This window comes from Schistocerca cancellata, chromosome 9 (genome assembly GCF_023864275.1).
Source record: "Schistocerca cancellata isolate TAMUIC-IGC-003103 chromosome 9, iqSchCanc2.1, whole genome shotgun sequence".
NCBI lineage: Eukaryota > Metazoa > Arthropoda > Insecta > Orthoptera > Acrididae > Schistocerca > Schistocerca cancellata.
In genome coordinates this window covers 125,935,973-125,963,281 of record NC_064634.1, presented here as the reverse complement: position 1 = coordinate 125,963,281, position 27,309 = coordinate 125,935,973, and the positions used below count along the sequence as shown (strand labels likewise).

Below are 27,309 nucleotides of genomic sequence, written 5' to 3'. Positions count from 1 at the left end.
AGGAATGGTAGAACGATGGGTTCGATGACGGTTTGGTTGTACCGTGCACTATTCAGTGTCCCCTCGATGATCACCAGTGGTGTACGGCCAGTGTAGGAGATCGCTCCCCACACCATGATGCCGGGTGTTGGCCCTGTGTGCCTCGGTCGTATGCAGTCCTGATTGTGGCGCTCACCTGCACGGCGCCAAACACGCATACGACCATCATTGGCACCAAGGCAGAAGCGACTCTCATCGCTGAAGACGACACGTCTCCATTCGTCCCTCCATTCACGCCTGTCGCGACACCACTGGAGGCGGGCTACACGATGTTGGGGCGTGAGCGGAAGACGGCCTAACGGTGTGCGGGACCGTAGCCCAGCTTCATGGAGACGGTTGCGAATGGTCCTCGCCGATACCCCAGGAGCAACAGTGTCCCTAATTTGCTGGGAAGTGGCGGTGCGGTCCCCTACGGCACTGCGTAGGATCCTACGGTCTTGGCGTGCATCCGTGCGTCGCTGCGGTCCGGTCCCAGGTCGACGGGCACGTGCACCTTCCGCCGACCACTGGCGACAACATCGATGTACTGTGGAGACCTCACGCCCCACGTGTTGAGCAATTCGGCGGTACGTCCACCCGGCCTCCCGCATGCCCACTATACGCCCTCGCTCAAAGTCCGTCAACTGCACATACGGTTCACGTCCACGCTGTCGCGGCATGCTACCAGTGTTAAAGACTGCGATGGAGCTCCGTATGTCACGGCAAACTGGCTGACACTGACGGCGGCGGTGCACAAATGCTGCGCAGCTAGCGCCATTCGACGGCCAACACCGCGGTTCCTGGTGTGTCCGCTGTGCCGTGCGTGTGATCATTGCTTGTACAGCCCTCTCGCAGTGTCCGGAGCAAGTATGGTGGGTCTGACACACCGGTGTCAATGTGTTCTTTTTTCCATTTCCAGGCGTGTGTATCAACAAAACTAGATATTGGGATAACCCCATATCAGCCCGTGATGTGATCAGAATCTTAAAATTACGATTGCCCGGTCATATACGAGACAAATTAATAAATGTACCCGTAAATGACCTGGAACGGTACTTGTCTGTGCTGGACGAAATCGATATCTCCCAGGAAGAAAATAGGATAAATAATGACCGGGAAAACAGTAATGGTTCACCACGCAAGTTTAGAAATGGCAACAACAATTCCAATTTTGGAAGCCACAGAAATGGAAAGGAAGATCAATCCGCAGAACAAAACAGGAAGAACGGAAACGGTCAACCATCTTACACTCAAAAACGTAGGTGGGAAGATAGAGGACATCCCGGCTACAGTAACAGTAATAATAGTTACAATAACAAACGTCGAAATGAAGGTCAATTGTCACAACAAAGCAGTAGTGCCAACAACCGCACTTACCCGGTGCAGTGGATGCAAACTTCCATGCCACCACCTCCGCCTCCTAACGGTAACCAGTACCAGTGTGACAATAGGAATTCTATGCAGAATACTAATGCAATACCACAAACATGGACAGACTCGAATAGCAGCGTAAGGATAGTAGAAATGCCCACGGACGGAAACCACCATAGTTCAAGACCGTCAAACGAACAACGGCCACAATAAGCTCCCAATTGGTGGTCGGCGAAAAAATAGGGGGCACTCCTAGAAACAATACACAAGATAATGTATTATTACTGAGGTACCAAGATGGAAACAGTACACAACATGATTTACTTATGGAATGAAAACAATGTAACAAAAAAGAAATAACTGAAGTACAAACCATCATAAAAGCTAGAATTAATGAATTGCCAGTAGAAATATACATTGATACAGGTGCCACTACTAATGTTATGAGCTATGATCTATTCAAAACCTTGAGCCAAAACCGCAACTTACCGACATTTCCTGTACAGAACTGCTGTGTCATTGGAGCCATGGGAGCACAAGCACAGAAAGTTCAGTATCAGGTGCTGGTAGATTTAGGCCTGGGAGAAGATAACGTAAAATACATCTTTCTCGTGGTCAAAGGATTGAGAGTAACCTGCATCCTGGGGGGAGGTTTCCTGAGCGAGAAAAAAGCAAAAATTGATTTCTCCCGCGGGAAGATCTCCCTACTGAATGAAAATAAGCAGATTGTACTGGATTTAGCACGAACAGTAAGTACACCCGGTAAAGATTGCCCGAGCGTACGAGTAAAAAGCGAAGAGATGCCCATATTTCAATTAAGCAGCAATTTAAGGGGCCAGGGAGAATATTATTCGGACGTAGCTCACAACGAAACGCTTCGCTGGAACGAAACCCTTAACAACAAAGCACAAGAATCATGTTATCTAACTGAATCCCAACGAAAAAGTCGATATGACAAGTCAATAAAACGGACAGTCCCATATCAGATAAACGACTTAGTTTTGATAAGAAACCATCCTAAGTTGTCACTCATAACAAAGAAGAACAAGAAATGGCAAATGCTGTATAATGGACCTTTTAAAATTATACAAATACCGCACGGTTGTAGCTACCTTATAGCTGATGTGATGAGCGGGAAGATCAAAGGATTGTATCCCTATAAGGACTTAAAGAAATTTGTGGTACCTGACAATAGGACATGAATGGTTTACCGTATTTTTATGTAATATGTAGGTTTTGCACAGACTTCAATATATATTTTTGTGTAGTTGTAAGAATTTGATGTTTTGTTTGTGCTTAGTATGTAAGATGTTTTGTCTTTATGTCAAGGAATGATTTACACATCAGCCTTCAAAAATGAGTAAAAAGAAGCTAAAGGACCATCAGTCCAATGATAGTATTTGTTTAGAAACATAATCAGTAAGTGTAAGATGTTTTTCAGTGGGTATCAGAGTTAGTAACTATAAATTTTATTATGCTGTGTGATAAATGTTTATTTAAAGAATGCACTAAATATTCTAATCTGTCACATGAAAAGTGAATAGAAATGGTATATGCAAAAGACTGTGCACATACCATGTGACATCTGTGATGCTGTGCTTTGACCGTAAAAGAGAAAGTATAAGCATCTAGCCACAATATTTGAGATTAAATAAGAGCTCTACTTTAGAGCCTGTTTTTGACAGTTGCAAACCTTTTATAGGATACGCGATTACGCTAACAGCTTATGGAGCTAGCACATGCGCAGCGGTCCTAATCCCCAAATGAATATACCCTATGACAAATTTATTAATGCTTAAATATAAAAATATGGCAAGTCAGGCCAGAATCCGTTGCATGTATGATGTAACACTTAATTGTATGCAAAAACAGAACAAAAGTGCTTTTGATCTGTGAAATTTCATTGTAACATATTGTGTAAACGAACAGACATCTGTGTCACTATGTGATATAAAAAAAACCAGTAATCATGTAACACAATTGTATCAAAGTCATGCTGTAAGCAATACTAACAGGAACTATAATAGTGTGTTGGTATTCGCGGAGGAAGTGTGAACTTTGAGAACTGTATTAGTGATCAACTTGGACAGTGAACACTTATGTGCTGTACAACTGAAAAAACGCGAGGTACAAACATTAACAAAACATATCTGTGTGCAGTGACCGAAAACACAAAACTGTGATCAGTGTGTGTTCGAAACTGTACAGACAACATTTTTAGTTTGGACGCTACCTCCTGTGCGCCAACAATTAATATGACGTCACGGACCACGTAGTAGGACGTTACTGCAACGGCAACTACAGTGGAACGCCGTCAAACAAAAATTGTGAAACATAAATATTCCATACGAAGTGATGGCAACAGGGATGTGCAGTGCTTACTTCAGCATCATATCTCCTGCATCATTCAGCACCAGTACGTGCAAACGAACACGAAAATACCAAGTAACTGAGCCTGTGCCTCGATGATGCAATAATGTTGACTAATCAATTCTTACCCACAGCCATAACATCTTACAAAATCCGTTCTATAACATATGTGCATTTGTTTCATGATTTGCACGAGTCAACATCCTCTCCCGTGCTGAAAACTTTAACGAGCGGTGCGCAACAATGCAGACGCACCACGCAGACAAAATAACGTCGTTCCGTACTCCACATCCTGACCGCCGCCTACGGACAAGAAAGAAGACAACAGTTTCCAGCCGACGCTCCATGGCAACGGGCACGAGGCATCGCGGTAGCGACATACAGCCTCATCCACACCACACGACTAGAAATGCGCCGACAAAAATATAAAAAAAACTCAAAATATTACCAACACAATATAAACAATTTGAGGAACACTTTCATATAAAGACTATATGTTTGTTTCTTTTCAGAAAATTTTATATCTGATGTAAATACTTGTAATGCCAAAACATGTAGAACCAACTTATCTAAGTAACACAAAGGGTTAAATCTATCAGCTCTGCCGAGGTTTTTCTGGGGTTTCCCTGCGGCCCTCGTCCAAATGGAAGAGCTTGTTATATTGCAACTGTCCCAGCCTTGTTATGTAAAAAGACTCAAAATGAATATGTACCCATGAACTAATACACGGTAAAGTGAACTGAAAGTGACCAATGAAAGAAAGAAAAGTGACACTCGTGGTCTACAAGGACCAAACATTAAGTAGTGTGTTCCTTGTAGCCCAGGGGGCCGTGTAGTGTCCCTTTTGCAATATTCGCCCTTATCAAGGTGAAACATAAATAAAACTCAAAATTAATTGCAAACATTGATTTATCATTGATTTAACTGTAAAAATATACAATATATATATCGATAAATGCAGAAAAGACATTACTTTTAGTGTATGAGATTATAATGTGTAAGTAATTAAAAGAAGTATTATCATCTCTGTAAGAGTATAAAACACAATGCAATGCTCATTCTTCTGTCTAGTCTGTTTTGTTCTGTTCGTTCTGGTGTTAGCTGGATTAAGGTACGCAAGCTATTGTGCTGCGCTAGCATTTGTTTCTGTCGTAACGTAATTGCAAATATTTAATGGTGTAAACTGTGTCCTAGTACGAATATATTGGTATAAAGTGATCTCCGTGTGTTATTTCAAGAACCTACGCCACATTTATCTTATGAAAAGAATATTTAATGAAAATTATTTAGCATGTTTCCAGCTGCTGCGGAGGGAGTAACAGTAATCTCTGACTGTTAACAATTAGCCGCCATTACGCGGTACATTTAAAAATATTTTTTCACAGCACAATGTCTGATAGCCGGAGCGGAAGAAATTATGTAAAAATATTCAGTGGGATTAATTGAAGTAATCCAGTGAAATAATTTTATTAAAACTTGTCTATTTTCTGTGATAGTAATAATTTCAGAGCTGAGTACTACTACGCTATTGCATTTACAGTAATTTGTAGGGAGCCTGGCGCTCGATAAAACCAGATATAATACGTAATTGGCAACCTACGAAATTCATTATTTTGCTTATTATATCTCTTTTGTATTTTCAAACAAATTTACTAGGAGAGTGTTTCCGCTAACTAAATAAACAACATAACATTATATTTCTTTTAAGAGATATAATAGATAGTAAAATCAAACTATCTTTTGTAAGTGTCTTTTCCTAGTAGCGAGATGAAAATCACGTTGCTTCAAAACACGTATGAAGGACCTGTAAACGCAATAAGTAATGTGTGCGTAACATGACATTCTAAAGGCGCGTTATGAAGCCCCTTAGGGACAAGGCTGTCAGAAGGGGAAGATAATGTGCACTCCGTGTGCATTCTGGGTGTAGTCATTCCAGACGTGGAACGGGTCCTTCCGGATGCCTACCAACTGCAGGTAGTGACTCACGTCGGTACCAATAATGTGTATCGCTTTGGATCGGAAGAGATTCTCTCTGGTTTCGTGCGGCTAACGGAAGTGGTAAAGGCTGCCAGTCTTGCTTGCGAGAGGAAAGCAGAGCTGACCATTTGCAGCATAGTCGACAATAAAGATTGCGACCGTGTAGGCTGCACAGCCCTCGACTAGCGCCATAGGGTGGTAGGGTTTCGGGTTCCGCTGAATAGGTCAGGAGTCCACTACACGCAGAAGGTGGCTACATGGATAGCAGGGGCTGTGTGGCGTGGACTGGGCGGTTTTTTCGGTTAGACTATCTTGGGAAAACACAAGAAGGGCTTCAGCCTCGAAGGTCAAACACAGGAAGGACGTAGATACAGAAACCATCGGTGTTGTAGTTGTGTTGGGAAAGTACCAGAGCTCCAAGTGCTAATAGAAAGCACTGATGTTCAAAGCGTTATACGCACTGAAAACTGGCTAAAACGCGAGATAAGTTGAGCCAAAATTTTTCCGAAGAGCCTAACGGCGTTCGGAAAGGATTGGCTTAACACGGTTGGCGGTCAGAAGTAGTTTATCTTGTAGCGAAATAGTAGAGGTAGTGCAGGCAAAGGTCATTCTTGGCAACTGGAATAAAGTAATAACTGCATCCTTTTACCGACCTATCAATGCAGATGATGCAATTGCTGAAAGGTTCAAAGAAGACTTGAATCTAATTTCAACACGTGGCCGACTCAATACAGTTACAGTTGGTGGTGACTTAAATTTACCCTCGATATGTTGAGGAAAATATATGTTTAAACCCGGAGGTACGCATAAAACATCACCCGAAATTGTGCTAATAGAAACGATCATCATAATAAAATAAGGGAAATCAGATCTCGCACGGAAAGATATAGGTGTTTGGTTTATCCGTGCACTGTACGACATTGAGTAATTGCGAAGATGGTTCGATAAACCATCTTCCATGCACTTAAATGTGATTTGCAGAGTACCCATGTAGATGTAGCTGTAGATGTAGATGTAGATGTAGAACTGATTTTAAATTTATAGGAATTGGAATGTGAAAACTTGTTGTGCCTTCAAGACGTTTACGGTATTATCAGCGATAGTGCTTTACAAATAAAGCGAATGTCGTATGGAGGATGAGAGTCTTCTTTTTTTCCAGTCCGTCTAAAAGAACAGAAAAGTATATCGCAAAACAACACTTGTTACACTGTAACCACTTCGTGATTTGTTGTTCTGCTCTACAGGAGGGCTTTCCTGTTGTTGTTGTTGTTTATATGTAAAATTCTGGATCCATCATTGTCTAAATGTGGCAGTATTTTAGCTCGCGCTGTCGAGAATGAATAAAATCTATTTTAAAACGCTGAGATTTTTCTGCTCTGCTATGCGTGTAGTCCATGTAGCTCCTTGAATCTGTAAGTCTCTTAAACTGTGTGCGATCATCGCCTGAAAGCACAAGTCGCTGAACGTCGCTGAATTGGTAACAGAATGTCCATAAAATCCTAAACAGTAATAAATGAGCACTGTTTGGCATACGCCGGGCATTTGTTTGAAGAAATACTGTGTGTTAACAAGCGCAGTACTCACAGCATCATGTTTTGCAAAACAGGAGCTGCTGTGTTGTCGTACGTCCTTCCCCTGTTCGTCATCCAAGAGCAAATGTAGATTTTCAATGAAGTGATTGTAAAACACAGCGGAATGGCACAATGTGGACACACTTGACATGGACGACATGTGGGCATTCTAATGTCATTTTCGGTCTACCCACGCTGTAACAGCACAATATAAAAAAAAAGCTGCAGGGGTAACATTATCTAATTAATGTTTTCCTTGTATGTGTGGGGCTAACACACACACACACACACACACACACACACACACAGAGAGAGAGAGAGAGAGAGAGAGAGAGAGAGAGAGAGAGAGAGAGAGTAATAATACCAGCTATGCACTGCAAAGTGTGATACCACCCTCCCTAAGACAGCGCCTGGACTTCCAAATTAAATAACTAAAACAGTAGACAGGTAGATTATATATGCAGTATATATGCAGTAATTGCTTTACGAACAGTGATGTCATGTAAACAGATCCTAAGATGTTTCTCCAGCTTTTTTAATAAGCCTTCTGGTGTGCGACACGTGTCATTGCGTCAAAGCTGGTGGCTTTCTCAGACCCTGACAGCGTAATATTATACGACTACCATGATGTCTGATGTTTGGTTTGTGGGACGCTCAACTGCTCTGCCAGCAGCGCCTATAGCAAGTTTCAATTTTTTCGCAGTCCCATTTTTTACTCAGTCCAATCTAACCACTGTCACGAATGATGTCGATGAAGTGATGAGGACAACACAAACACCTAGTCCCCGGGCAGAGAAAATTCCCAACCCGGCTGGGAATCGAACCTGGGACCCCGTGATCAAAAGGCAGCAACGCTAGCCATTTTTTTATTTTTTATTTTATGTTATTTTATTTTATACAAATGGATGAAAGGAAGGCCGTTCCTCTTCGGCTACATAAACAGAATAATAGGAAGTCGTCCCGTTACGACAAAGGATGCTCCATACTATAGCCCGCTGCGAATTTTTCGATGACTGTCTTCTCGTTGCTGTGTTGTTTCCGTTGTTTGTTCAAATCTCATAAAAAAAAAAGGAATTGGGAAGAGGTGCTATGGTTATCTTCTCATGTCATCGATAATCCAGCTGCGAGGCGGATTATGGAATGCGCTCCAAAGAAAATTAGAAAAATATTGCCTATATTTAGGGTTCCTGACGATCGCACAATGTCGTTCGTTGAGGTAATACCAAAAATCGGGTACTATCTTTTCGCCATTACCGAAGAGGTAGTGAACAGCGTGGCCGCTGATCCACGTCACAGAGTTCGTTTTTGCTCTGGGGAAATAAGTCTCATCGGGGAAAAGTAATGATCGGGTAGTTATCCTGTCGGGAGTCGTGCGTGTGAGAAAAGCCAATATCTGTCGCACAAAATACCAAACGTCCTTTGCCGACCCGCATTCGAAACGATGTTCATCCGTGTCAATCACTTGGCATGTGGCACACAAGGGTGAATCAACTAGGTGGATGTGATGTAGGCGGGACTGGCACAACTGTTTCCCATTAACAGTTACGTACCATGCAGATTGCACGTCAGTATCAAGGGTGGTGGCATTCACTGCCTGCGACACAGTGCGCCACTTAGTAGTGGGGTGTTTGCTTTCAATCACATTCGGCGTCCTGTTCATTTGCATGGCAGCATATATCGCCCTCGTCATCATCAAGCGTGTGTGTAGTAGTGCGGTGCGGATGTAGCTTAATTCAAGGAAGAACTGGCTAATGTAGAAGAAAGGTGCTGGGATGTCCGATATCATCACAGGGGGTGCGAGTGAGATTGGTCGTAAGGCCTCCAATAAGAGACTTGTGAGGCACGTCGGACTTCGTCGCCACAGTTGCAGGTGACAGCTGACGAACAGGGCCTTCGCTCTGTTCTGAACATGACAAAGGCCTAAACCCCCTCTGCTCCTCGGGAGGGTTAGGGACTCGTAACGAATCTTAAATAACATGCCCGTATTAACAAAGGATCCCAAAACCGCCAACATGCGGTGAGCCAGGGTAGGTGGTACGGGGAGTATCTGTGCAAAATGGGGGATACGTGACGCCAAATAGACGTTAGCATATCGTGTCCGTTGCAGGAGGTCTAGATGTCGCAGACGGTGGTCACTTATTCCTGCTCTCATCTGATTCAATAAACGCCTGTAGTTAATGGCTGTTGAACGCTTCATATCAGATGTGAAATCAATGCCAAGACAGCGGATTGTGTCACTGATTCTTAGCGGTGCGACACTCTCGTCGGGTAGGCCTCTGCCTATAGACAGGGCGTGTGATTTGTGGAGATTGAGATGGCTCCCCGATGCCGCGCCGTAGGTCGCTACCCACGCCAGTGCTGCACGAACTTCGTCATTATTGCGAAGAAGGAGTACCAGATCATCCGCATAGGCAGTGCAGCAAAAAGTGTGTCCACCAAGGGATATTCCAGTCAGGCGTTGTCGGAGGCCGCAGAGGAGTGGTTCCAAGACGAGGGCGTACAATATCGCCGAAAGAGGGCAGCCTTGTCGCACCGATCGCTGGATCTGTACCGGCGGCGTAAGACGGCCATTATATAACACCTTGGACGTCGCGCCGCGGAGGAGACGCATCAGTACATTAACTATGACGTCCGGATACCCCATGTGTCGCAGTACCTCCATCAAAAATGTGTGGTCGACTCTGTCAAAGGCCTGGCTAAAGTCGAGTGAGGCCAAAACTCCTGGCAGTTGGCGAGCTTTGGCTAGCGTGATCATATCTCTATATCGGCACAATGCAGTGCGTATATTATGGTCACCACCTAACGATACCTGGTCCTGCGACACAACACATCGTACAGATCGCTTTAGGCGTGCCGCCAGAAGCCGGGTGAAAATCTTCAAGTCACTGTTGAGTAAGGTCAAGGGCCGATAGTCACTGATCCTGGATCCGCCTCGTGGTTTGTGTATAGGCACAATCAGTCCTTCTAGGAAGGCCCCAGGTATCTGCGTCGTGGGAGACATAAGATCGCGGCAAATATCAGTCCATGCTGGTGCCAGCAATTGTCGATACGTCCGGTAAAATTCCAGAGGAAGGCCATCAGGTCCCGGGGACTTATGAGCAGCCCCAGCCTGTATTGCTTCAATGATTTCCTCTTCCGTTACATCTGCTGTCAAATCCGCCGCCACTGTCGGAGAGATCGAGCCATAAGTGAGTTGAGAGACTTGGGCGATCACCTCTGGGGGATGTCGACGTTCCGAGTATAGCCTAGTGTAGTGAGCATGAAGGGCGTTTCCTATGTCGCGCTGGGTATCAAGCCGTCGTCCGTCTTCCGTCGTGATAGCTTGGATCAGTGTCCCGCGTCGGCGTCGTCGTTCTGCAATGACGTGGTACATAGACGGTTCCTCCTGGGCCACTCTGTCTTGAGTGCGCGCTCTGACAATCGCACCCTCAAGGTGGCAACGTGTTAATCTGATGATCTGTGCCTTGGCACGGTTCACCGTCACCTGCCGTGCAGATGAGTACGGCAGTGTTGTACATTCCCTTAAGATGCTGTAGTAAAAGTCCATGGTATGTCTCTTCCATGCTGCAACATCTCGGCCGTAGCCTATCAAGGTCTTCCGGAGGGCTGGTTTGGCGCAGAGTAACCACCACGACAGTGTAGATCGGTAGGTACCACGCCGGCGGCTACATGAGTCCCACGTGTTCTCTATAAGGCGGCGGCATTCCTGAGAAGCGAGGTGGGCGACGTTCAACTTCCAAAGACCACGGCTGTGCCATACCTTCTGGCGGCCGAGGGTAATAGCGCAGATGTAGGCCTCGTGGTCAGAAAAAGCTGTGGGCCAAACTTCGGCAGCTCTTGTCCCCACAGCTATGGAGCGCGAGATGTAAATCCGGTCGATGCGGCTGGAGGAATGGCTGGTGTAGTAAGTAAATCCGGGCCGATCGCCACAAACATGTTCCCACGAGTCCACCAATTGAAGATTATTTATAATTGTCGTAAGTTCTGCGCAGGGAGAATGGTGTGGTAACTGATCCTTAGGTGCTTGGCTACAGTTAAAGTCCCCTCCCATTATCAAGGCGTCCTGACGGCCCATAAAGAGGGGCGTGATTGTATGAGCGAAAAAGGTGGATCGTTCGCGACGCCGACCTGATCCTGACGGTGCATAGATGTTAATAAGTTTGACTCCTTGGATAGTAAGAGCCATGCCTCTGGCGTCAGGGAGATACTCGACGTCTTCTGCGGATAGACCTTCGCGGAGGAGGATCGCCACACCACTGCCATTGGCAGACGCATGTGAGACCCAAGTCTTGTAGCCATAGGGTCCCTTGAAGTCTGTGACATACACCTCTTGAAGGAGCGCAATGTCGATGTCTGCTGCGTTGAGCAGGTCCTGTAGCATCTTTAGTTTATGTCGGGCACGTATGTTGTTGATGTTAATCGTCGCTAGACGGTACGTTTGGTCAGCCAGGTCGGCAACTGGGTTGTGTAGGAGGCCAGGTGTGGGCGGCAGGGGCGGCCCCACAGAGGCTGACGATACAGCCGTAGTCACTGTTGTTGGTCGGTGCCGGGTACAGCCGCGGGAGCATCTCTGCCTCCGGCATCCTCCTGTTGCTGTGGCTCATCCTCGACATCATCCGCCCAAGAATCAGATGCAGCAATTGGTAACTGTTGATGAGTGCAGTCAGTAGAGCGCTCGCGCGCATGTTCAGTAGCAGAAGTGATGTTGTCAGACTGAGGCTCAGAAATTGTATCCGCCGTAGCATCGTGACGGGAAGGGTGAGTTGTGGTGGTAGAGTCCTGATTGTCGTCCGAGGCCGATTGTTCGTCCGGGTCACACATCCGAAGCAGGCAATCATCGGATGGCGTATGGCGCCGTTTCTTGCGTTTTCGAGGGGACCGTTGTTTCCGGACATGTTGTTCTGTGTCAGAGTGCGGGCGACAATCATCTGATGCGGTCTCCATTGGTAGGAAGGCAGAGGTCGGGACAATTTCAGTTTCTACTTCCATCTTCTCTTTAGGCTCGTCTTGGTGGCACAATTGATCACTGTCTGGAGGCAAGGCTGCCGATGACGTCGTAGAGGGGGATATGCTGTCCGCCACACTGTCATCGACCACAGACTGCAATAAGGTGTTACTATCCTGGGCAGGAACAGCTGTTGCGGTTGCAGCCGCTGCATACGTGATGGGGAGTGAAGTAGGCGTCGCCGGGGATGGAACTTCACCAACCGGTGTCTGAAGCAGTCGGCGTTGAATGCAGGCCGATCGGACATGTCCTTCCTGGCCACAGCCGGCGCAAGTACGCGGTTGTCCGTCGTACATGATAATGGCTCTGCAGCCGCCAATTACTAAATAGGATGGCACATGCTTCGTCAGTTCAATCTTAATTTGTCGCACTCCATTTAAGACGGGATACGTTTCAAACGTTTGCCATTTTTCAGCCAAGTGGCTTAGCACGTTGCCGTATGGTTTGAAAGCTGTCATCACAACATCTGGCGGGACTTCGAATGGCAGCTCGAAGACCCTCAGAGTGCGAAGGCCTAATCCAGCGTGGTCGATCGTGACAGTTCCTACGTGACCATCAGAATGCTTGAATTTAAGTCCATGAGCGTGTCGGCACACAACATCAGTGCACGCCTTGTCATTGATCATTTTTATGTAGACGACACTTTGTGTTATAGAAAAGTGGATCCCAATGATGTCTTGAGGTGCAATATGTAGTTCTTCCCGGATGAAACGTTCAATGTCAAGTGCTCGAGGTCTTGCATAGTCCGCTTGAAATGTGATCTTAATGGTGGACTTGCGATACGAGTGCGCCATGGCACTACCGAGACACGGACGCGTGACACTCGCCGCAGCGGAAGGTAAACTGTAAACACTCGCGCGCGCGGTGCGCTAACAGGGGGACACAGGCACGACGACCTTGCCCCACCGCTGCTAACAGCGGACTGACCATTAGACCACCGGCTGCGGACATACGGCTATTACGATGTGTGGCTTATGAGGAGCTGCTCGACCATTGAACCTAATTCCTTTTAACGCCTGTCGGACAGTCGTTGTGCTAATTGGGCTGCTGGCAGCATTTCGGAACTCGCGAGTGATTCCTTCCGCTAATTTTGCAACCACCGTAAGAACGCTCGAATGTCTCTTCCCGTCAGTACATGATGTCCGCCTGGTTTGTTATAGCTGTTGTTCTTCCTTCGCGTATCCGCTTCGCAGTTACATCGCCACTAGTCGATTTTGTCAGCTTTGTAAGGGCTTAAATGTCCGTGATGGATTTGTTACTGAGGCGACATCCAATGACTAGCCCATTCGAAGTCACTCAGCTCTCCTGAATTATCTACTCTTCTGTTACTACTTCTCTACTGACAACACAGCACTCGCCTCCTCCATTTATACTGGCGGCTCCGCCGTTCGTGACATCTAGTGGTCAATTCTGCATTACAGGGGGTCTCCAGGTACTTCTGATCAGATAGTGTATATTTAGAGCACTGAACTGCGGGAGGATTGTAGGTTCTCCATTTTTTCATGTAAATTCCACCACTAATTCATTCAGGATTCGATTTAAGCTGCTTAGTATTTTCGCAGCGTTATTTTACCCTCGCATAGTTTTCTTTTATCCTTTGGTTATAGTGACATCCATTCGGCGGTTCTGGTGGCTTTGTGTCCACAAGTGTGTCCGCTTCTAGGGAGTCATATTCATGTTTTACTATAAAGGATTAGTACGAGGGTAAGTCAATTATTATCCGCACTTATATTTTTGTTTGTTTTGGTAGTACTACCGTTTTACGTTGATGACGCATGCTTAGTTTATTTCTTGTTATATCTTTGCAATTTTCAAGCTGCTAGGTTAGTTCCGTTATCGATGCCATGCTGTTAATCATGGCTGCTTCGCTGTCTATTTGCACCAAAGAAGAGATACGTTCAGTGATCCGTTTTTTGGGGTAGGAAGGCGTATCAAGGCCGAAATTCATCGAACACTTTCGGTACAGAACAGGAACAGTGTTTTGCCACAACGTAGTGTCTACGAATGGACTGAAAAATTCCGAAATGGTCGCACTAAGTGTTACGCACGATGAAGGAGTCGGACGACTGTTCACCGCCACAAATGAAGAAACCATTGAGCGTCCAAGTGAAATGATTCTCTTAGACAGACGATTAACTATTGACGAAGTGGCACATTGTCTGAAAATTAGTCACGGTTCTGCCTACGAAATCATCCACAACAGACTTGGGTTTCACAAAGTTTGTGCAAGATGGGTCCGAAAACAACTCACACAGTTACATAAACAAACGCGCTTGACATCTGCAAAAAACATTTGGATCGCTATGATAATGAAGGGGACAACTTCTTAGACAGGATTATTACTAGTGACGGAACATGGATCCATCATTACGAGCCGGGGAAGAAACGGCAGAGTATGGAATGGAAACATCCAAATTCTCCGTGCAAAATAAAAAAAAATGGTTCAAATGGCTCTGAGCACTATGGGACTCAACATCTTAGGTCATAAGTCCCCTAGAACTTAGAACTACTTAAACCGAACTAACCTAAGGACATCACACACACACCCATGCCCGAGGCAGGATTCGAACCTGCGACCGTAGCAGTCCCGCGGTTCCAGACTGCAGCGCCAGAACCGCACGGCCACCGCGGCCGGCGCAAAATAAAACCTTAAGACCCAAGCGTCCTCAGGAAAACTGATGCTTACGGTTTTTTGGGACGCACAGGGTCCAGTACGGCAACATTATGGGGAAAGGGGCACAACAATAAACAGTATACGTTACAGTGAGATGCTTACTGCCATGCTAAAGGCTGCAATTCGAAGCAAACGCCGAGGATTGCTGTCAAAAGGCGTTGTGTTGTTGGACGACAATGCCCGCCCGCATAGTGCTGCCCACACTGCTGAAACGCTCCAGAAATTCAAATTTGAAGCACTGGATCATCCTCCATATAGTCCCGATCTTGCACCTTTTTCTGACTATCACTTGTTTGGTCCACTCAAACAGGCATTTAGGGGCCGTCGATTTGCCTCGGACGAAGCAGTGAAAGAAGCGGTGCGTTCCTGACTCGCAGCTCAACCGAGAACCTTCTTTTATGTGGGCATCAGGAAGCTTGTAGAACGATGGACCAAGTGCATTGAATCGTAAGGAGACTATGTCGAAAAATGATGTTCTTGTAAGTTTCCTATTTGATTACAATAAAATTTTATAATTACTTTGGGGATAATAATTGACTTACCCTCGTATTACCCTAACGCCGTATAAGATGTTCTTCTTGTGTCACAGTGTGTGATGAAACTTCCACGGCCCGTTTGTGTGGATCTGGATGGCAATTTGTATTGCCGAAACTAGTGGTCCACTAATCTTGGCAAATGAATAAAAGTTTGCTTAAGATGACTAGCACATATAAGATTACGACTACATTCATACACCATAGGCACTCTTGTAAGAACTAGTTTTGGTCTAGCATGTAGATAAAGTCACCAAATCGAGATACGTCAGTTTATTTCCTTTAAGTGCGTGTACGGAATTTATGAGGTAAAACCGGTGCACAGTGTCGTACCGTTTCCCTCCCCGCTCCCTATCTAATGTGACACACTTTCTGTCCACATATTTCAATTGAAATTTATGCACATGCAGAATGTAACAAAATGATAGAGACAAACTTCAAACTGTTATAAAGGATCTGTTAATGAACAAATAGAGGATAAGAATACATGCCCAGAAGCGTTTTTCGATGAGGCTACAGGGCATCTAAGTTGCGGGGGAAAGTGTCGGCAGCAACGCCGTGCCTCGGCAGCAAACGTGAGTTTGTACGCTGACGGGCGGCAAGCAGAGCTACTCCTAATACCCACTGCTGGCCTTTGAAAGAGCAGTACCACGAAGGCGGCTACGACAAACGTCAATTGTCATGAAGTGCACTACGAGGGGCATTCAATGTGTAAGGCAACACAATTTTTTCTCGGCCATTTGCGGTTGAAAAAAATGTGGAATTTGCTATGACATAGAGTGGAATATTCCCGCTTCGGCACCTATACTTTCGTAGGTTCCGATTGGTGGCGTCGCTTTACGTAGCCTTCAAAATGTCGTCTGTAACGGAGGCGTAGTCGAAGCAGAGAGCTGTCATTGAGTTTCTTTAGGCGGATAATCAGAGCATCGCAGATATTCATAGGCTTCTGCACAATATCTGCAGAGACTTGGCAGTAAAAAAAAAAATCGCGGTGAGTCGTTGGGCATCGCAACAAGGTCGTGCAAACCTGTCCGATCTCCCTATTGCCGGCCGGCTGCACACAGCTGTGACTCATGCAATATTGGAACGTGCGGACACTCTCATTCGAGATGATAGATAGATCACAAGCAAACACCATGCTGCACAACTGGACTTCTCTACTGGTATTTCTGACACACTCGTTCACCAGTTGTAGTACTCAAAGATGTGTACCAGCAGGGTTCGTTGCCACCTAACAGAAGACCATAAAGAGCAACGAAGGACTATCCGTGCAGAGTTACTTGCCTGTTACGAGGCTGATCGTGACAATTTTTTGTCGGACATCGTCATAGGTGATGAAATGTGGGTTCATTACTTCGAACCGGGAACAAAACGATAATCCATGAAGTGGCACAACGCCATTTCTCGTCTGAAGAAAACGTTCAGAGCCGGACCCTCAGCCAGTGAAGTCATGGCGATGGACTTCTGGGTCCCTGAAGGGTTTATTATGTCTGATTTCCTCCCTGATGGTGCAACGATCAACTCGGAAGCATATTGTGATACCCTTAGAAGAAACGATTTCAGCGTGTTCTCCTTTTCCATGACAAATAAAGGCCTCACAGAAAACTGTGCACTGGAGAGGAGCTGAAAAAAGTTCATTGTTCTTCCTCATCCAACCTACAACCTGGATCTCGCACCGTATGTTAGGCCCAGTGAAGGACGCGCTCCAGAGGAATCAGTGTCTGCATAATGGGAAAGTTATTAATGAAGCAAGATGTTGGCTCCGATGTCGACGAGTGGTACCATGAGGGCATTACAGGCCCTCGCAGTAAGCTGGCGTAAGGCCGTCGCGTTTAACGGAGATTGTTGAAAAATAGGGTTTTAAAGTCAAAAGAGAGGGGAATGATTTGGCGTATTGGAATCCTGTATAAAACCAACCTTCTTTCAGAAAGAAAGATTTTTTCCATTACTTACTGGACACCCCTCGTACATCTTTGGACATTCAAATGAATAGCAATCCGCAGTAACAAAGCGAAGCAGGTAGTAGTAGCGCCATCTAAGTTCTGAATATATGGAAAATGGATTACTCATTTAGAAATCGTATTTTAATGTTATTTGTGAGAAGGTTGTGTTACGACACGTGTAAGAAGGATAACAGTTTACCAGCATGTATCGGAAATGCACAACGGCAGCATCGCGGCCTTTGGGTACAGCGGGTCTTTGTTCCGCACTTTTGCTTCTCTCATTGGCCAGGTTCCCATGTCTGTCACGAGAGTGTGGAATCGGTGGGTTCAGGATACCCATACTCAATGCAGCGCTGGATCTTAGCGGCGTCACGCGACTAGCGCCCGAGAGGACAGACGTAATGTTTGCTCGGCCATCGAGGATTGTACTGCCAGTGCCGTACAATGAATCAGGAAATGGGCTTGTTTACTACAAGACACGTGTACACACGAACAATGTAACAAGATCAGGACCACCACTGACAGTTAGCATGACGACGATAGTTTAGGAATTCCTCAACGTAGCGCCAGAGAGAATCGCCCCGACAGTAGTGTGCCAGGGACAACACTCGACACAAGAGGGAAATTACGCAGTCTTTTCAGACAGTACTGATTGTGGGTACAGCATGACGATGAAGGCACCGAGGGTAACAAAAGTTGCAGGGTTGCATTTTTCATAATCACGCCAGCCCAGCACGAGGCATGATGGTATGTGGTGCCGCTGGGTTCACAATAACTTCACCTCTGGTTCGCACAGCCGGTAACCTGGACGTCAGCTGTTACATTTATGACACGGTCAGGCTAGTGAGGATGCCCTATCTTTGGCTAGCGGCATCTTTGAACTGGAACAAAGCCACTAGCGTTAGTGTGGCTCTCTGAATGGAGCGTCTGTGGTTCGCTTTGCGCGACTTGCTTTGTCCGGGTCCGTACGTAAAGTGACGACAAAATTTGTAATGGGGCAGAGGGTGCGCACTTTTTATATGCGAACGTCTGTTTTCCGCGACTCAGAGACTGGTAGAAATGGACGTGATGAACAGTGAACTTGGAGCAGCACTGAGCTACGCCAGCCCACTATCCGCCTCCAACAATGCAATATCTATCGCTGGTCGTCGTGTAACCCGAGGAAAGTCGGACAGTATAGCTTCTCATCTGCACGTCTTGCGAAATGCTCATGACGAGAAGAACTGAGAAACTAGGCGTCATACTGAACTGAAAGGACGGAGAGGCTCCGTCCCCGCCGCAGCCGCAGTGGTCCACAACCCAACGACGACTACTGCAGTCCACTTCACCTCTCCGCCACCCCAGGGTTATTGTGCGGTTCGGCCCCCGGTGGACCCCCCCCCCCCCCCACCCAATGAACGCCTCACACCAGACGAGTGTAACCCCTATTTTTGCGTGGTAGAGTAATTGTGGTGTACTCGTACGTGGAGAACTTGTTTGCGCAGCAATTGCCGACATAGTGTAGCTGAGGTGGAATAAGGGGAACCAGCCCGCATTCGCCGAGGCAGATGGAAAACCGCCTAAAAACCATCCACAGACTGGTCGGCTCACCGGACCTCGATACAAATCCGCGCTCCATCCCGCCCGGAAAGCCGTGCGTTAGTCCGCACGGTCAAGCGGGCGGGCAAATCAAGGGGTACTTCCTAATATCGTGTCGGACCTTCTTTTCCCCTACGTAGCGCTATAATTCGACCTAGCAGGGACTTAACAAGTCATCGGAAGTCCCCTGCAGATATACTGAGTCTCTATAATGGTCCATCATTGCGAAAGTGTTGCCGGTCGAGGATTCTATGCAAGAAGTGACCTGTCGATGACGTCCAATAAGCGTTCGATGAGATGCATGTCGGCCGATCTGGGCTTTCAAATCATTCGCTGGAATTGTCCTGAATGTTTTTAAAACCAATCGCGAACAACGCTGACATGGCGCATGCTCATCCATAAAAATTCCGTCGTCGTTTGAGAAGAAGTAGCGGAACATAACCGTTTCCAGCACTCATCAGCTCAGTTGAACCAGAGGACCCAGTCCATTCCACGTAAATACAGCTCACACCATTCTGGAGCCACCATCAGCTGCACAATGTCTTGTTGACCACTTGGGTCCATGACCTCGAGGGGTCTGCGTTTCATTCGAACACTACCATGAGGTCTTACCAACTGAAATCGGGAGACGTCTGAAGAGGCCACGGTTTTCCAGTCGTCTAGAGTCACGATACCAGGAGGGGAGCTGCAGAAGATATGGTGCTGTTAGCAAAGGCATTCGAAGGGTCGTCTTCTGCCGTAGTCAATTAACGCCAAATTTCGCTGCACTGTTCTCATCGATACATTCGTCCTACGCCCCACATTGATTTCTGCGGTTGTTTCACGTAATGTTGCTTGTCACACGATGTTGCTTGTCTGTTAGCACTGACATATATAACTCAAACGCCGGTGCAATTCGTTAAGTAAAGGCCGTCGGAAACTCCGTTGTTCATGGCGAGAGGTAATGACTCAGATCTGATATTCTCGGAACACTCTTGACACTGTTGATTTCGTGATATTGAATTCCCTAACAATTTCTGGAACGTGAGTCCCATGCGTCTAACTGCAACTGCAATTACGCGTTCAAAGTCTGTTGATTTCCGTCGTGCGGCCATAATCACGTCGGAAACTTTTCCACAAGAATCATTCGCGAATGCATTACCCTTTAAACAGCCGCCATCTACATATGCGCATATCGCTATTCCATGATTTGGGGTCAGCTCAGTGAATAATGACTGATTACAGGATCCGGCTGCAACCGAATAAACATAGGATGAATTACTAAATCAGAAAAGCTTTCGCAGTCACAGTGGATGACGTAATTCATTCCTTTTCACGCTGAATTTTAAATACTAATGTAGGTCAATTCTTACAAAGAAGAAGACAGCAACCAGCCACTATTAAAACTGCTATTTATGTAGGTAAATAGCGCCGTTACCGGTTTCGAACTGGCAAGTTCATCATCAGACGGCTGTTCACATGATTTTCAAGACACACTTTACATTATCGTCTGTTTCCGATTTTTATTCTTCCAGTGTGGCGAAATATTTTTGGTGTGTTGTTGTCCTACGGTAGCAAACAGTGTTAGAAGCGCCCTATGTGAAAATAACTAACCTCCAAACGATAGAATACAGAGTAAACCTGTATGTGAGGATAAGTGGTTATGGTACTTCTACAAATTACGTAAGTGCTGCACATATTTTGGAATATTCGAAAAATACAATCCTGCAACTTCGCAACAAAATCGCGCTGAATTTTCGACGTAAGTACCATAACCTACATTAAATGTACACAACCACGGTCTCACCATGTCAGTTTTAGACAAAATAGCATTTTAATAACTGTTTCGAACTTCTGCTCTACTTCCTTAATTTCTTCTTCGATACACAGGTTCAACGCTAGGGGAGAAGGATGCACGCCCATCCTTTACCCCAGGGTGATAAGTTCGTAGTGGTCCCTGCCAGGCTACGAATAAGCATGCAGTTCCTGCCCCGACTGTTTCTCCGCTACAAGCCCCGTGCTTAATCTCCAATTCATGAAACGGCTCGCCTAGAGGAGGACGCTCCATTCGTTCCCTGCAGCCGTGCACGAGGGTCGCGTCTGACGGTTGCGCCCTCATCTGGAAGCGAATCGTAATTTTTCGGAAAGCCAGGTTGGTGAGTGGCGGCGGGCGCTGGTGGCGCGTCATCACGGCGGACACTCGAGAGACTGGAGAGCGCACAATGGCTGCCTCCACTGCTGCTGCTGGCACACGCCGTCATTTGTCTGCCGGTGCAGACTCTACTCGGCCACAGCCGCACTGTGCTCGTATAACACGCTCACACTGACTTTTTTCTTTTTTTCCCTGGCGTTGCTAGTGCATTTACACAGCCGTCATATTAATCTGCATCTGACAATGTTACTGGTGTGAGATGACCTTCCTCTCGCCGCACGTTTTACCGGGGATGGAATTTGTCTGCCTCTAGTTTTATCCTATGCTTACTATTTCTTGCCTTACTCCCACTCTCTCTCTGTATCAAAGGGGTTAACTGTGTGACTGATGAAATTTTCTCGGGCTTGCAGCCACGTCAAATGTCATATACCATCTGACGCGGTAGGAAGCCTCTTGTTGTGGTCTTCAGTCCAGAGACTGGTTTGATGCAACTCTTCGTGCTACTCTATTCTGTGCAAGCTTCGACTTCTCCAGGTACCTACTGCAACCTACATCCTTGGCCGGCCGGGGTGCCCAGTGGTTCTAGGCGCTACAGTCTGGAACCGCGCGACCGCTACGGTCGCAGGTTTTAATCCTGCCTCTTGCATGGATGTGTGTGACGTCCTTAGATTAGTTAGGTTTAAGTAGTTCTAAGTTCTATGGGACTGATGACCTCAGAAGTTAAGTCCCATAGTCCTCAGAGCCAATTGAACCTACATCCTTCCGAATCTGCTTGGTGTATTCATCTCTTGGTCTCCCTCTACGTTTTTTTTCCTCCACGCTGCCCTCTAATACTGAATTGGTGATCGCTTGATGCCTCAGAACATGTCCTCTCAACCGATCCCTTCTTATAGACAAGTTGAGCAACAAATTCCTCTTCTTCCCAGTTATATTCAGTACCTCCTCATTACTTACGTGATCTATTCAACTAATCTTCAGCATTCTTCTATAGCACCACATTTCGAAAGCATCTATTCTCTTCTTGTCTAAACTATCGTCCGTGTTTCGCTTCCATACATGCCTATATTCCATACAAATACTTTCAGAAACGACTTCCTGACACTTAAATATTTACTCGATGTTCACAAATTTCTCTTCTTCAGAAACGCTTTCCTTGCCATTGGCAGTCTACACTTTATATTCTCTCTACTTAGATCATCAATTATTTTGTTTCCCAATTAGCAAAACTCCTTTACTACTTTAAGTGCCACATTTCCTAATCTAATTCCCTTAGCGTCAAGTGATTTAATTCGACTACATTCCATTATCCTCGTTTTGCTTTTGTTGATGTTCATCTTATATCCTCCTTTCAAGACACTGTCCACTCCGTTCAACTGCTCTTCCAGGTTCTTTGCTGTATCTGACAGAATTGCAATGTCATCGGCAAACCTCAAAGTTTTTATTTCTTCTCCATGGATTTTAATACCTACTCCGAATTTTTCTTTTGTTTCCTTTACTGGTTGCTCAATATACAGATTGAATAACATCGGGGTAAGCTACAACCCTGTCTTGCTCCCTTCTCAACCACTGCTTCCCTTTCATGTCCCTCGCCTCTTATTAGTGCCATCTGGTTTCTGTACAATTTGTAAATAGTCTTTCGCTCCCTGTATTTGATCTCTGTCACCTTCTGAATTTGAAACAGAATATGCCAGTCACCATTGTCAAAAGCTTTCTCTAAGTATACAAATGCTAGAAACGTGGATATGCCTTTCATTAATCTATCTTCTAAGATAAGTCTTAGGGTCAGTACTGCCTAACGTGTTCCATCATTTCTACGGAATCCAGACTAGTCTTCCCCAAGGTCGGTTTCTATCAATTTTTCCATTCGTCCGTAAACAATTCACGTTAGTATTTTGCAGCCGTGGCTTATTAATCTGGTAGTTCGGTAATTTTTTTCACACCTGTCAGCACCTGCTTTCTTTGGGATTGGAATTATTATATTCTTCTTGAAGTCTGAGGGTATTTCGCCTGTCTCATACATCTTGCTCACCAGGTGCTAGAGTTTTGTCAGGGCTGGCTCTCCCAAGTCCGTCAGTAGTTCTAATGGAATGTTGTCTACTCCCGGGGCCTTGTTTCAACTCAGGTCTTTCAGTGTTCTGTCGAACCCATCATGCAGTATCATATCTGCCATTTCATCTTCATGTACGTCCTCTTCCATTTCCTTAATACTGCCCTCGAGTAGATCGCCCTTGTATATTCCCTCTATATACTCCTTCCACCTTTCTGCTTTCCCTTCCTTGCTTAGAACTGGTTTCCTATCTGAGCCCTTGATATTCATACAACTGGTTCTCTTTTCTGCAAAGGTCTCTTCAGTTTTCCAGTAGGTAGTATCGGTCTTAGGCCTAGTGATATATGCCTCTACATCCTTACATTTGTCCTCTAGCCATTCCTGGTTAGCTATTTTACATTTCCTGTCGATCTTTTTTTTGAGACGTTTGTATTCTTTTTTGTCTGCTTCATTCACTGCATTTTTATATTTTCTCATTTCATCAGTTAAATTCAATATCTCTTCTGTTACCCAAGGATTTCTACTAGGCCTCGTTTTTTTTACGTACTTGATCCTCTGATGCCTTCACTATTTCATCTCTCAAAGCTACTCATTCTTCGACATAAAAGTTTTCTGGGTATAGTACCGCGTCATAATGTAAAAACTACTGCTGCTGGAGAAAAACCATCGTTCTGGCCACGATTGCAGCGGCCTTCTTCTGGGTCTAACAGTAGTTTTTACATTATGACGCGGTACTATACCCAGAAAACTTTTATGTCGACTGACTCTGGCTGCGGAATTCTACTCAATTATACTACCCATTCTTCTTCTACTGTATTTCTTTCCCCCTTTCTTGCCAATAGTTCCCTAGTGATCTTTCTGAATCTCTCTACAATCTTTGGTTCTTTCAGTTTATCCAGTCCCCATCTCCTTAAATTCCTACCTTTTTGCAGTTTCTTCAGTTTTAGCCTACAGGTCATAACCAATAGATTGTGGTCAGAGTCCACAACTGCCCCTAGAAATGTTACAATTTAAAACGTGGTTCATAAATCTCTGTCTTACCATTATATAATCTACCTGAAACCTTCCAGCGTCTCCAGGCCTTTTCCACATGTACCACCTTCTTTCATGATTCTTAAACCAAGTGTTAGCTATGATTAAGTTCTGCTATATGCAGAATTCTACCAGGCGGCTTCCTCTTTCTTTCTTACCCCCATTCCATATTCATCTACTACTTTTCCATCTCTTCCTTTTCCTACTATCGAATTCCAGCCCCCATGACTATTAAATTTTCATCTCCCTTAACTACCTGAATTACGTATTTTATCTCATCATATATTTCTTCAATCTCTTCGTCATCTACGGAGCTAGTTGGCATATGAATTTGCACTACTGTGGTAGGCGTGGGCTTAGTGGCTATCTTGGCTACAATAATGCATTCATTATGCTGTTCATAGTAGCTTACTCGCGCTCCTACTTTTTATTCATTACTAAACCTACTGCTTCGTTACCCCTATTTGATTTTGTATTTATAATCCTGTATTCACCTGACCAGAAGTGTTCCTCCTGCCACTGAACTTCACTAATTCCCTCCATATCTAACTTAATCTGTCCATTTCCCCTTTTAAATTTTATTACCTAGGAAGCCTAGAAACAATTTTTTTTAATATTACTGCCTCGAGGCTCTACATTCTTAAAGTATGTGGCTGATTTAAAGATCATTGACTTCGTATGTGTCAAGGGGCTGACGACATAGGCTCAGCATTACTTTCTTATTGCTGTGTTAACTTCCAGTAATTTGATTACATTACAAGCAGGACTATGATTGGTGAGCTGAATAAATGTTCTTAACTCTAGCTACGCACCGTTTGATTATAAAAATGCTTACTAAACATTTCCTTAATAGTGTGAGAGAGAGGGTGACAGACAGGACCACTAATTCTACACACATATAAAAAAAGTTTTGCATCACCCCCTTCCCAGGACTCCTGAAATAAGACCTTGACTGTAGATATTGTATCACAGATACAGTCCCTTTGATTGTTTAGAGATGTCACTAAACCCGCCCAAAGATGTAAACAACCATGCATGAGCAGCGAATATTAGACGGAGGGATCCGACAGCCGATCAGTTCCAGTCATTCCACCAGGAAGGCGGTACACGACTCGTGTTGTCTGTAATTCAACCATGCCTTGACGGTAAATACCGCGGTTCGATTGCGTCCGCATTGTTACTTTGTGCCAGGAAGGGCTCTCAATAAGGGAAGTGTCCAGGCGTCACGGAGTGAACCAAAGCGATGTTGTTCTGATATGGAGGAGATAAAAAGAGAAAGGAACTGTCGATGACATGCCTTGCTCAGGCCACCCAAGGGCTACAACTGCAGTGGATGGCTGCTACCTACGGATTATGACTTGGAGGAACCCTGACAGAAACGCCACCATGTTGAATAATGCTTTTCATGCAGCCACAGGACGTCGTGTTACGACTCAAACTGTTCGCAGTAGGATGCATGATCCTCAACTTCACTCCCGACATTCATAGCGAGGTCCATCATTGCAACCACGACACCATGCAGCGCGGTATAGATGGGGCCAACAACATGCCGAATGGACCGCTCAGGATTGGCATCACGTTCTCTTCACCGATGAGTGTCGCATATGCCTTCAACCAGACAATCGTCGGAGACGTGTTTGGAGGCAACCCGGTCCGGGTGAACACCTTCGACCACTGTCCAGCAGCAAGTTGGTGGTTCGCTGCTGTTTTGGGGTAGAATTATGTGAGGCCGGCGTCGCAGGCGGTCATAGGAAGCGCCGTAACGGCTGTGCGATACGTGAATGCTATTCTCCGACAGATAGTGCAACCATATCGGCGGCATATTGGCGAGATATTCGTCTTCATGGACGACAATTCGCGCCCCCATCGTGCACATCTTGTGAATTACTGCCTTCATGATAACGACATCGCTCAACTAGAGTGGCCAGCATGTTCTCAAGGCATGAACTCTATCGAATATGCCTAGGTTAGATTGAAAAGGGCTGGACGATGTGACCCACCAACCACTCTGAGGGATCTGCGGTGAATCTCCGTTGAGGAGTAAGACAATCTGGACCAACAGTGCCTTGATGAACTTGTGGATAGTATTCCACGACGAATACAGGCATGCATCAATGCAAGAGGACTTGCTACTGTGTATTAGACGTACCTGTGTGTACAGCAATCTGGACCACCACCTCTTTGGATCTCGCTGTATGGTGGTATAACATGGAATCTGTGGTTTTCATGAACAATAAAAAGGGCGGAAATAATATTTATATTGATCTCTACTCCAATTTACTGTGTAGGTTCCGGAATGCTAAAGTTTTTTAATATGTGTATTCCGAATGCACTAAGTCCTACACGAACCTTTGCTGAGTCCACACACAATGCTACAGTTTAAACTTTAAAGTGCACCAAGCTACGCGGAAAATTCACAAATCCTTAACCGCCCTGCTGCTCGAAATTTCTAAGTTTTCGAACTCCTGCAGAAATATTGTGTATTATTTTGAATATTAATAAACAGCTTGAGCTGTATTTAGTCCTTTGCTTTTAGGTCACTACCGGTTTCACGGTACTAAAAGGCACATCTTCTTGTGTACGTATAACTATGTTTGCCCTGCCTACAAAGTTGGCTCCTGCAGAAATATTACAAGTACATGAACTGGTCGCCTGAAAGACTTTGAATACTTTGAACGCTTATCAATACATTCGTCCGTATTAACTGATCTCTCAAAGCGAACTCCTCCAGCACAACATGGCCGCTGCCCTTGTATAGACTCAATACGTTATCGCAGAATCGACATAATTGCACATACTGCATATACTGATATAACGTTCGAACGAGCCTCAGAATGCTCAACGATACCGTCCAGTCGATGTGGCCGAGCGAGATGGTTAGCAAACAGGACTCGCATGCGGAAGGACGACGCTTCAACCCTGTACCCGACCATACCAATTTAGGTTTTCTGTGATTTACCTAAATAGCTTCAGGCAAATACTGGGTGGCTCCTTTGAAAGGGCACGGCCGACTTCCTTCCCCATCCTTCGCCTAATCCGATGGTGCCGATGATCTCGCT

The 27,309-nt window shown here is 45.5% G+C and overlaps 1 protein-coding gene across 1 annotated transcript in view; it reads right to left on the bottom strand.

Annotated features, from left to right (window-relative positions):
* The window catches only part of LOC126101224 (43 kDa receptor-associated protein of the synapse homolog), a 130,191-nt gene extending 108,984 nt beyond the window's left edge, over positions 1 to 21,207 (bottom strand). The window contains exon 1 of the mRNA XM_049911915.1: positions 21,125 to 21,207. Coding sequence (XP_049767872.1) covers positions 21,125 to 21,207 — 83 coding nt within the window. The remainder of the gene's footprint in view (positions 1 to 21,124) is intronic.
* Between the last annotated feature and the right edge of the window lie 6,102 nt (positions 21,208 to 27,309).